Source organism: Chenopodium album, chromosome 14 (genome assembly GCF_948465745.1).
Source record: "Chenopodium album chromosome 14, dcCheAlbu1.1, whole genome shotgun sequence".
Taxonomy (NCBI): Eukaryota; Viridiplantae; Streptophyta; class Magnoliopsida; order Caryophyllales; family Amaranthaceae; genus Chenopodium; species Chenopodium album.
In genome coordinates this window covers 10929265-10941601 of record NC_137847.1, presented here as the reverse complement: position 1 = coordinate 10941601, position 12337 = coordinate 10929265, and the positions used below count along the sequence as shown (strand labels likewise).

General features: G+C 34.4%; 1 protein-coding gene across 1 annotated transcript; it reads left to right on the top strand.

Moving 5' to 3' along the window:
• The first annotated feature begins 2552 nt into the window (after positions 1-2552).
• LOC145578892 (uncharacterized) lies at positions 2553-6942 on the top strand. The gene is made up of 10 exons (XM_081636188.1): positions 2553-3047; positions 3160-3254; positions 3679-3746; positions 3827-3870; positions 4061-4138; positions 4215-4368; positions 5882-6034; positions 6135-6245; positions 6376-6441; positions 6525-6942. The coding sequence occupies exons 1-10, from the start codon at positions 2698-2700 to the stop codon at positions 6624-6626; spliced, it is 1221 nt and encodes a 406-aa protein (XP_081492314.1). The 5' UTR covers positions 2553-2697; the 3' UTR covers positions 6627-6942.
• Positions 6943-12337: the final 5395 nt, after the last annotated feature.

Below are 12337 nucleotides of genomic sequence, written 5' to 3'. Positions count from 1 at the left end.
ATCATCACTCCCAAAAACAAGACAAAGTAATACGTAATTAGTAATAGTTTTCATTGTTAATCATTACATTGTTACTAGAAGGAAATTTGTGATGATTTGCATTACTTTTTTTATCTATCAATATGGTCAAAAGAGTTTGAATACTGAGTAATTTTGCACTTTCTCAATCATGTTGCTTCTTTATCTCCTAAATTTTAGAGATTTTGGAATGAATTTCAAATGAGATATTTAACTACCATAGCAAGAGAAAAAAAAAATGCTTATAATTGCTCCAATAGTTACTTTGTATTCTTGCAATAATGTAAGGTAAGGTTTTTGTCAAAAAAAAAAAAAAAAAAATGTAAGGTAAGGTAAGGTTAGGTCATAAGGAGATATACTAGAGAGGAGGTGATTGATATAGGATAAACATTATTTAGATGTTACAGTCGTATGTATGTATAATGTTTCTTGTGCGCCTGATAAAAAGTGACAATCTTTAATTACTAACAACAAAAAAGGAGCATGTCTCTTACTCCCTCTGTCCTCTTTTGATAGTCCTTTATGGGTATTTTTCACGGGAATTAATAAACACAAATAAAAATAGTAAAATTACATTGAAAAAGTAAATTGACATTGGATAAGCAAAAAAGTAGAGAGAGAAAGTAATAAAAGTAAATGGGAAAACAAAATTTACATGGGAAATTTAAATTTGCACAAATATTGTTGCAAATTGGAGGGAATTTTGATAAAAAAATTAATATTAATGGTTGTTGGAAAAAACAAATGGGGTGAACATTTTAGGACTAAAATTTGCCCATAAGAAACTATTATTTGGGGACAAAGGAAGTATAAAAATAAAAAACATTACTTAATATTAGGGGGGGGGGGGGGGAAAGCATAAAGCCATTTACCTCTCAAATATTTATGAAGGGAACATAATTTAATACAAAGTATGACAAGATCTTTGGTTTTGAATTGGAATATCCGAATATGTGTTTGTGTGCTTAATGATATGTTAGGTTATTTTCATTATGACCTATTTTCTCCGTTTTTTTTTTAATTGATCCGCTTTGACGTTTACACTATTTATGACTCTTTTTTTGACCACCTTTTGAGAATAATATGTAATTAAAAATATATTTATGTGAGATCTTCTTGAATTCGTCTCAATAAGAACTATCATAATATGTAACTTTTATAATTTTTACTTATGGAGAATTAAAGTTATTGATTGTTAAAGTTTTACATTTGCAAGCGTGATAAAATAAACAAGTCAAGTAAAAAAGAACAGAGGAAGTATATTTTTGTATAATGGAGGTTTAACATGCCTTTTGGATTTGAACATTTTTTTTGTTCAAAATTCTTATAAGTATGTTCTTTTAGGCCCTATTCACTTCACCTTTAAAAAAATAATATTCACTAGAAATAATTTTAGTTCAGTAAAAATAATTTTAGTTCAACAAAAATAAGTTCAATTTAGTAAAAATAATTTTAGTTTAGTAAAAATCAATAACTTTAAAGAAGAAATATAATAGAATATCAGTAAAAATCATTTCAGTTCAGCAAAATTAAGGCCCCGTTCACTTCACTTATTTTTGCTGAACTGAAATTATTTTTACTGAACCGAAATTAATTTTGCTGAACTGAAATTATTTTTGCTAAACTGAATTATTTTTTACTGATTCTCTTTTATATTTCTTCTTTAAGTTAATGATTTTTACTGAACTGAAATTATTTTTGCTGAACTGAACTTATTTTTATTGAACTAAAATTATTTTTACTGAACTGAAATTATTTGTACTAAATATTATTATTTTAAGGTGAAATGAACAGGACCTAATTTCGATTCAGAAAAAATAATTTCAGTTTAGCAAAAATAAGGTGAAGTGAATGAGGTCTTGGTTTGAAATGTAAAACAATGTCCAATTCACCTTAGTTTAATTCATTTCAAGAAAAATAAGTTCAAACGAGTTTAAACAAGCATTAATAAGTGTGTGTTCTACTCAGTGTAGCTATGATAAAGTGAATTCAATTGAATATAACATAAGCTAGTTTATGCGCATGTCCTTTGTTAGAGGGCCAGACAATGGAAAGGATAAAGAAATCCCTACCCTTTTAAACACCTTTAGTTCCTCACGATTTATATTCTACACTTTTAGAATTTGAGATAAGATAAGTGAACACTTTGTTGGTAAATACAAAGTAGATTGTATCTTTACATTATTGAATTATGAACAACTAACTTTGCCGTATAGGTCAAGGCCATAAACATAAAACAAACCGATATTTAAATTTACTCCATTAAAAATAAAAATTCACACCAATCAATAATTAAAAACAACCAAAAGAGCAAACAACGTAAAGACGTGGAAGCCATTTAAAATAACTGTCACCAAAATAAAATAAAAACTGTCAGGAAAAAAAAAAAAATCCAAAAAAATTCATAAATCTCTCCCTCCAATTTATCCATCTCTCCACGTCGGATATTCCACCCCTCAATTATTTTTTCTAATTTTAAATTTTTAATTTTGACATCATCATCATTTTCATTCTTCCTCTATAAAAATTGTTAAATAATTCTCCCCCAAAATTTCTCTCTGTTTCATTTTCTCTCTCCTCTGTAGAAAGAGAAAGTAAACCTTCCAATCAAACCCCCAATTTGATTTGATTCCATTCCTTTCTTCCCAATCTAGGGTTTCTTCTTCAATCAATTCAATCATGAATTCCAGTAGAAGAAATGCTTTACCTCCTTCTCTCGTCGCTAATCTTCAGCAAGTTTTATCTTCCAGAAAAAATGTCGAACAAATTCAATCACAAACATCTTCCGAGTTGACTCAGTCTTCTTCTACTCAAGAACAGCACCAGAAATTGGAGAAAGAGGTTGAAGAAGAAGCTCCTTCTACTGCGAATGATGATGTTGTTGTTGTTGTTGATTCTGAAGAAACGAGCTCGAAACCGGTGATTTTGGTTACTAATGGTGACGGAATTGAGTCGCCTGGTCTTGTTGCTCTTGTTGATGCGCTTGTTCGTAATGGTCGCTTTGATGTTCACGTTTGTGCTCCTCAATTGTTAGTTCTATTTAAATCATTTTTTTTTTATTTTTTTAATTTTGTTTGAAATTTTTGTGTGTTTTTTTGAATGATTTTATTTGGTTTTGTGATGAAATGGTTGGTTTTGTAGTGATAAATCTGCATCTGGACATTCGTTGACAGTTCGTGAGACGGTTGAGGTGAATTCTGCTGAAATCAGTGGCGCTAACGCTTTCGAAGTTTCTGGTAATCTTTCTTTTAGTATTGAACCTTTAATTGTTTGTGCAATTGTTGATAAAATTTAATTTAGTTATTGATTTTCTGGAAAATGTGATTGGTTTGAGCAATTTTCTTGTTGATTGGAGATTAATTATATTATGATTAATTAATAATTATGATTAATTCTGGATTTGTTCAAAAAGATTTAAACTACATTGTTGTTAGTCTGTTAATGAGAGTTTAGATATTTCTTGCTAGTGATAATAACCGACTATTGCGATTTGGTAATGAACTTTTGGCCATTTTATTGTGGATGCCCTATAGTTTTAGGTGCTTAAATTTCTTGGTTGTTGTTGAACTAAGACCTTTGAAATGTTATCATTTTGGATTGTATTGGATTTGATGGGTTCGGCTGCAAGAGTCTGAGTCTTTTGTTTTACACTTTGACCAGGTACACCTGCAGATTGTGTGTCATTAGCTTTATCTCAGGCATTGTTTTCTTGGTCAAAGCCTTTATTGGTATGTTTCCTGAGGTGCATCACTTTTGTGTTGGTGATCGATTTTCTCATGTTAATGATTTTATAACGGAAATTTTTTAGGTACTAAGTGGAATTAATAAAGGATCAAGCTGTGGTCAAAACATGTGAGTATTTGGTGGAATGGTGGTTTTTTTTTTTCTTTTTTTTTTTTAATTTATAATAATCTATGGCTATTCCATTATGCAATGTAACAAATGGTTAATAAAATAAGATTATGTTTAACCTTTCTCTCCCCGTTTTTCTGCCTTGTGTTCCAAATGTTCTTATCTGTTGGTTTTTAAAATGTGTGACTAGGCTGTATTCGGGGGCTATTGCTGGATCAAGAGAGGCATTGATACATGGCGTACCATCAATTTGTATGTCATTGGACTGGTAAGTATCTTTCTTGTCGCTTTTTTTTCTTTGGTTGTCTTCTTTCTTCATTATTTTTAAATCGATTATGCTGCAGGAAAAAAGATGTTAGCTCTGAAAATGATTTCAAGGTTGCTGTCGAAATTTGCCTGCCATTGATTAATGCAACAATAAAAGATATTGAGAATGGGAGTTTCCCGAAAGGCTGCTTTCTTAATGTGGAGATTCCAAATTCTCCTTCCTCAAACAAGGTTTGTTGGTGCTAGTGTTTCTATGTTACTCTTCTTTTGCCATTTTAGTGTCTTATAGCACTGGTCTAATTTTGATATGAAACTTGTTGTATGTATCAATGAAAATTTAAGATTCCTCCATGAGAGAGATTTGTTCAGCATATGCTAGGTGTAGACTATCCGGCGACATGCGTTAAAAAACTGTGTTACTAGTTCTTTAGTCTTTAATTTCTCTTTCAATACATGAAGAATTTACGGAAATTTCCTTTTGAACTACTTTTACTAGATCACTTTTTATTGTTGTTATATGACTTCTTGCCATATTGAAGATGTTACGACATGGATAATTAACTGCTTAGTCTTTGCAAATGCATGACATGTCAATAGATATGGTAATTACACCTTGCAAGATAAATCCAAGACTCTTAATTATGAGGGATTTAGGGTGGACAAGGCAATTGTATCCACCCTACCTCACAAATTGGGATAGAATAGTTGATTGCAAAATCATGTATGACTCTTAATTTTGCTTGTTCTCGGCTTTTTAGCTGGTCGCAATAACCTCGTGTATTCTGTCCCACTGGAATTGTCAATTTTTTTTCCTTTTTGGTTTAAAATTTGACTATTATGCTGTTAAAAAACTAATTAACTTACAATGTGAAGATATTAGGTTTGTTTAAAAGTGCATTTTTATAAGAGTATGTTTTCAGGATTTTTACCAATGTAGAGAGATTTAGATAATAGTCAAACTTATTTAATTAACTTTGCAATGCCGCTGGGATAGAGGGAATACTATGTTGGTTTGGAGAATCCAATCTTTTGTGCTTGTTGAAACTGGGTGTTCAAATATTTCGCTGAAATGCACTGCATGGTATGATTACATCAAAATCATGAATATTAGTTTCCATTCAAACCAATTTTGCCACTGCAGTGTTTAACTGTTTAAGGAAATGCACAACATCTTAGATTTGAGTTTCTGGATTGATGTCTATCAACTGGATTAGAGTTTCTGCATGCTGAGAGGTGTATGCTTTAAATTGTCATTAGAGGGTATCTTATTGGTGGAAAATTTAAAGCCTCTTTTAAATTGTCATTAGAGGGTATCTTATCGGTGGAAAATCTAAAGCCTCTTCACTTTTATTAGTCTTGGAGTAATGAAGATCTTTTCTTCCATTTTATCTCTTTGTCTTGTGTCTGACCACATCACCAAGTTAAATAGCTCATCTATGTTGATGTTTTAAGGCTGTTCAGGTACCAGGAAAATCAGGAGGGTAAAACACGTGGTAGGGGGCACAAAGTTGGCATAAAAAATTTAGTATTTTGGTTTGTGCAATACCTACTATGTTATTTTTTGTGGGATGGTTATTGGTCATCATTTCTGCGTGGACCTGCAGTTCAGGGCCCTTCAAGCACTGATTCAATTGTTAGTAATAATATCATTAATCATTAATGTATTAAAGGTGTGTTCAAATTTAGAAACGGTCCTGCTATGCTGGACAACTAAACTGATTAGTTTGTTTGCTGCACTTGGCAGGGTTTCAGATTGACTAGGCAGAGCCTGTGGAGGTCTAGCCTATCTTGGCGAGCCATTTCTTCATACAAGCATCCGTCTGCAATGAATTTTATGGCCAATCAGCAAAGCCTTGGTATTCAGCTTGCTCAGCTGGGACGAGATGCCTCAGCAGCTGTGAGTATTTTTTTTTTTTTTTTTGCTTCATGGGATACTGTACTGCTGTTTGTATAATTGTATGTTGATCCAATTATGGTATATGTTACATGTTTTCCAGGGTGCAGCGCGCCGGCTGAACACAAATAGAAAGACAGTAGAGGTTGAATCTGTTGGGGTTGCAGGTAAACCAAAGACCCGACAAACAATTAGAAAACATTACCGTCTTGAGGTATGTAATTGGCAATTACGTCCTGCTGTTTTTGCCAGAAGTTGCCCCATCACTTTGTTCTTCTGGCTCTTTTGTGTGGTTCATACATATTGTGAATGAGTAGTCAATACGTTCTTTGCCTAATTTGCAGTTCTTGGATGAGGAGAAGGAAGATGCAGATGATGAGTTAGATTTTAAAGCAGTACAAAATGGATTTGTGAGTTCTAAACTTTTTAGTCGATTTCACAGCTACACGACTTCATTATCTCTTTGATGAACTATGTGTTTTTCGAATGATAGGTTGCTATTACTCCGCTAGCCTTGTCTTCAGATCTTCAGTCAGAGATTCATTTATCTGTCTCAAATTGGTTATCAACAGTCCTTGCAGCATGGGAACAATAGCGTCTCCTTAACTCAGTACCAAGCAAAAAATATTCATACTTGCAGACGGACAGTCGACAACTCGACATACATTTGGGCTGGTTTCTTTTGCCTCCTTTGATTGAAGAAAGCACATATATTATTTGTTCATGTGCTGACTTAGGTAGTTCAGTGTGAGTGATCTCCGTTGGAATTCAAACTTTTTTGTCAACAGCTTTACTTGTGAAAAGATTATCCGTCATGTTCTAGTCTCAGCCATTCGAATTATTTGTTGTACAGAGGTCGTTGGACCTTTTTCCATATTGTTAAAGAGATATAAATGCACGTCAATTCTTAACATGTTTATGCTCTATTTGGTTGTAATGATGCACCAGATCTCTTTTTATGTGTGGAGCTTGTAACAGAGATACCTCCTGTAAATTTCGCAAAGACGAAAGAAAAGCATTGCTATTTTTTGGGATGTTTCGTAACTAAACATGCATTAATTTATCAGTTTGTCTTTCATTTTCTCCTTTTTTGGCTTGGTTGTGCCATTATGTGCTTTTATGCAAATGAAGTTTTTATTTGGCTGACACAGATCCATATCTGAGTACCAAATACGAAAATATTACTAATATACTACTCGTAGTATTAATTTCTTCCGTAAATCCATAGCGTGCACAATATAGTTATCTGTACTATTACATATTTACATATACTGTACAAGACAATGGAAGTTCATCCATTTACCAATTAGTTGATTCAGATCTTTATAATCATTATTTTCATCCAACTTTTTCTTACATCAATTTGCCTGTTTACACTTTCTCCTACTATTTTCACTTTTTTTTTTAAATTTTTTTTTTTTTACATCAATCCACTTTTTAGGGTAATTCCCTGTTTCTCTTTTTGATAAACATGGAATGTATCTCAAGGGGTTAAACTTGTATTTTTATGCTGAAAATTGGGGGTACATTGGTCTTTCTGTATATCGGTTAATTATCACATGGTCAAGTTGGGTAATGGGGTTAACAAACGGTGAATTAGGGTAAAGTATTCACTTCACGGAAATACTCCAAACATCCTCACTTTCTCTCTCCTCATCCTAACCCACCACCCCTTTCCTCCATGGAAATACCACCACCACCAAATTCTCTCTCCTTCCTTGATTCTCCGCGCTCTCTCTACCCACCTCACCACAACTTCCACCATTCCAGTCTTCAATGCAAGGCAAAGTCGTCTGCGTCACCAACGTCCATGGGTTCTTCTTCCTCCATTCTCTCACCACCATTAGCGGAAATCAAAACCTTCAATACAGAAATTGGAACGCATGAATAACCTCAATGGAGGAGGAAGACAAACCTAGCCCTTATGGGTTAACCATGCCGTAATTTTTCCAATTATTTTAGGGTTTTTCATTTAATTCGGTGGCGAAGTGAAGAAGATAGGGGCAACGAAGGTGATGGTGGTTTGCGAGCAAAATAATGACGGAAAAAATGGCAATTCGCACCTGTTCGATGGAGTAACTTTGGTTGTAGTGATAAACTGGATGGATGTTGAAGAACGACGTTAACAGCAGTAAATTCACCATTTCACACCGTCTAAACCGGTCCACATTAGTAGTTTGAAGGAATGTTACAATCAACACTTCTTTTCATTATAATATTATTACTTTACAATTCCCAATGCACTATAATTTCATAAAGGCCATTAGAGAAGTGCTCCCTGTTTCTCAAAAAGAGAAACTGGGGCACGCCCCACTTTTTACACTCTTGTTTGCCTTGATTTTTTTGTGAAAACTCTAAATGTTATGAACATTATGAAAAATAGGTAGAATGTTAATTGTATATGTTATGTTTTCTTCACTTTTGATCAAAAAAAAAAAAAAAAAAAAAAAAAAAATAATACCCTCAAACTTCAAGTTGCAAGCTTGCTAGAATGTTGAGAGTTTTGTCAAATTTGTGTATAAATTGAGAGAGGAAAAACAATCAAGATAGAAATTAAGGGTTTTAATCTAATTTAAATACAATGTTGAGCAAAGATTAAGAGCGAAGTCACAAAGAGTACAAGTAGAGAGAAAACCTCAAGCAAATTCAAAATATGGCAAAAGATTCAAGTTTACATCCAAGATCCAACATAGCCCTAGCTATATGGTAGCTTACAAAACCCTAAAGTTCATAAATAATAGTCTTTGGATTTCATGTGAATGACCAAGACTAAAAGCTAAAAAACAAAGAAAATTGGAGCTTAAATTCGTCCGTCAAACATGAGGCATTGGAGTGGGTGCTCTAGCAAGTGGAGCAGACACTCCGTCATACATTTTTCTCGTCTGTTGCATTTAAGCACGGATGGAGAAGCGGTTAGGTTAAATTTAAATGTTTATAACTTCTTTATTTCTCGCTCAATTTGGGAACATGACTTATCAATGTAATGCTTATGGATTCTAGTTTAATAAATAAACTTGAATCGCTTCAAAATTCCTTGTATTGAACTTGTTGGTGTTTGAAGTAGAATAGTTCATTTTGATCAAATACTAGCCTTTCTTTTATTTTACCCGTGTAACCTTAGTTCTATGTTTCCATCTCCAACCATGTCATCATTATTCACTAGAGCAGTAGAGCCACGTCATAAAATAGGATACTCATCTAAAGAGTTGTTTAATTGGAACCTAAAAAATAACACCAATCGAGTCATATCAATATTGTCCATCGGTTTTGAGGATGCTTCGCCATCATTTTTAATGTTATGTTTGGCAATCCTTTTCGATCACCTTAAAAGATAAAGCTTCTATTTAAGGTACTAAAAATTATTATAATTTTTTGACACACACCTTAGATAAATAAAATGTATAATGGTAAAAAGGAGTAAAATTGAGATACTACTTTGAGTACAATCTAAAAACACAATGTTTATTATTTATATCAATCTAAATCATCTCTTATTTTAAATTTAAAAATGTTACTCCCTTCATATATGCGCCTTTTTTTTTTTTTTTTTTTTTTTTTTTTTTTTTTTTAATAAAAGGAGGACTTCAAATAAGATAATGAGGATTGATTGGAAAAAAAGGTGAATAAACAGAATAGTAGGTAAAATAATACTACCTCCGTTAATAGTTTTGTGCAACTTTAGATGAGTTTATGGAAACCAAAGCAAAATTTGAGAGGCAAAGATTAGAGGAGGATTTGAGAAATTAAGTAAAGGGATAGGAGAGAGAAGGTAGGCCACCCCCCATGTGTTTTGGTGGGGAAATCAGTCCCCTTTAGAGGGAAGCCTTATTCCCTCTGAAATGTTCACCAAAAATTCAAAAGGATTGAATTTTTGGGTGGGATTTCATTTTGTTGGGTTTCGATGAGTCTGACTCATCACGGAAATAAAACCCGAGCCCAAAAACAAACTCACAATTAATATAACAAAATGCATAAATAACAAGAATAGAGAAAAGACTAAATTACCCTTGTAGCGTGCTTCGCTCAACCGGATGGAACTCTTACTTGAGAAAGCCGAGCCTCACAAATGGCAAGGACCTCCAACGAAGTCCACCCACAACTCGACCCGACCGGTCTACTACTTGGAGGTTAGCCAAGTCCGACCAAAAAGACTACCCGAGTAATTAATGAGCTTATAGGTTTTCTCTCAAGTGGAGATGCCTAATTGAGCTCTTACTCCACTCATCTTTCAATGTGGGACTTTTTCACAAAAAAATCACACATGGAAAGAATGTTGAATTCAATCCTTAGCTAAATAAACCAAGGAATAATTAAATAACAAATGTCACATGGTTAGGTTAGGACCACTTCTTCACTTGCTCCCCAAGGCAACTCACATGCATTGTGAACTAACCATGTGGCACCCAACCTCGAGCCCCAAGTTGGGTTCAGTTGGGCCGCCACCCTTCGACCCGCGTCCATGCCCGTTGCCACATGGCACTACTAACGTGGCACGTTTTGGTGGCTGCCAACATGGCGCGTGGCCACGTGGCACGCTGCCATATGTGGCACGCTTCCACCTTGGCGCGCTGCCACTTAGTGGCTGCCAACGTGGCGCTACCACGTGTGCTGCCACATGGCGTGCTGCCATGTGTGCTGCCACTTGGCGCGCTTCCCTAGCCTTCACGTGGCTAGGGTTTTTACCTGTTACTTGAATCATTTTCCCATCTCGCCAATTCCTAAAATTTGGCTCGACTTTTGAGATTCGGTTCCGACGCTCTAAGCTCGGAATTCGACGTCTTTGTTTATAATACTCAGGTGACTCATTAATTCCTTTCGGATTAATTCGTCGTGTCGGATCGTTAGTTGCTTGGGGATGACCCGAAGGGTTCTGTCAAGATTAAGCTGTAATATTAATTATGTTACTGATTGGAAGCGGCCTCCACTTAGGCATTCCGATCACTTGAACTTATTGAATAAATAACTTTCCAATAGCTCCGAACCCTCTATCGGAATAATACACTTGTTCGAAGGACACCATTCCTTTCACATTTCCCTCCAACTGAAAAAAAAACAGCTCACACATTCAAATTTTTTCCTACATTTAAATCTTCCATTCACTATTTAAGAGGCTTATAAAAACCAGCCCCCAACATCCAAAAGCATTTAATGTTCACACCATTAATTACACACAATCAGTTTTTCAAATCATGAAACTGTTTAAACAAAATTTAGCACTAATTACCCAAGATTAGCCCCTAATTACCCAAAAAATTAACCCCTACAATAAATTTAGTGCTGCACATCTTCCTTCAAATCAGCCCATAGCATTGCTTTGAAACCTTCAACATCTACACAAAGGGGAAGGGCTGCTTCATCTTCTCAAAAACCATCATCAGCTAGCCCTTCATCATCATCAGCAATCTGCATACAGACAACACACAGAGAAGCCATGGCAGTTATTGATGAATCTCTATACTTTGATGTTGATCACATATTGACAGAGGAAGAACTGACAGAATTGAACTTTGACGAAGAAGAGGAGATGCAAGATCAAGACTTAGAGCATTATGACTCTGAAAATGAAAACATGCAGCAGGAAGAACCGAAGAAGAGACAGAAAATGGGACTCCTGAAGCAGAAGAGCAGCTGATTTCCAAGAAATGCAATAATCAAATCAAGAAGGCAGTCAAACAATTAACAGAAAACAACTTACCATGCAACAAAGAAGGGAGATTGTTGATGTAATGTTGGTCAAGATGCAAGATGGAAACTTACCAAGAGGCTACTATAAGCAACTTTCAGTTCAATTCAGTGTTCACAAATCAACAATCACAAGAATCTTCACTGACATAAAAAGACAGATGTCACAGGGGAATTTGATTGATGTCGATTAGGACTAAAAAGATAGGTATGTAACACCCTAGAGGTTCCATTCTTTCAAAATAACTGTTTGCCCTATTTAAAACCTTAAATAGGAATATCCAAGACATTACCGCCACCATGAAAACGGCTAAGGAAACTATCAAAGACCCACAACGGAAGACTAATTTCAAAACCATTTAAAATAAGTCAACTCGAAAAGTCAATCAACGAAAGTAAAGTCAAACCAAAATCAAATGAAGTAAGATATAATCAACCTACAACATGGAACCATTATAGGCCCTTATTAAAACTAAATCGAACTCAAAACCTTTGCGTTAGCCATGCATAATAATAATGTCATAAATAATTAAAGCAATAAACACATCATATACTTATAGAAACTAGCATGATTCGCTCTTCACTCATGCCTATTCATGAATATGCTTCATCACCTGTTTATCT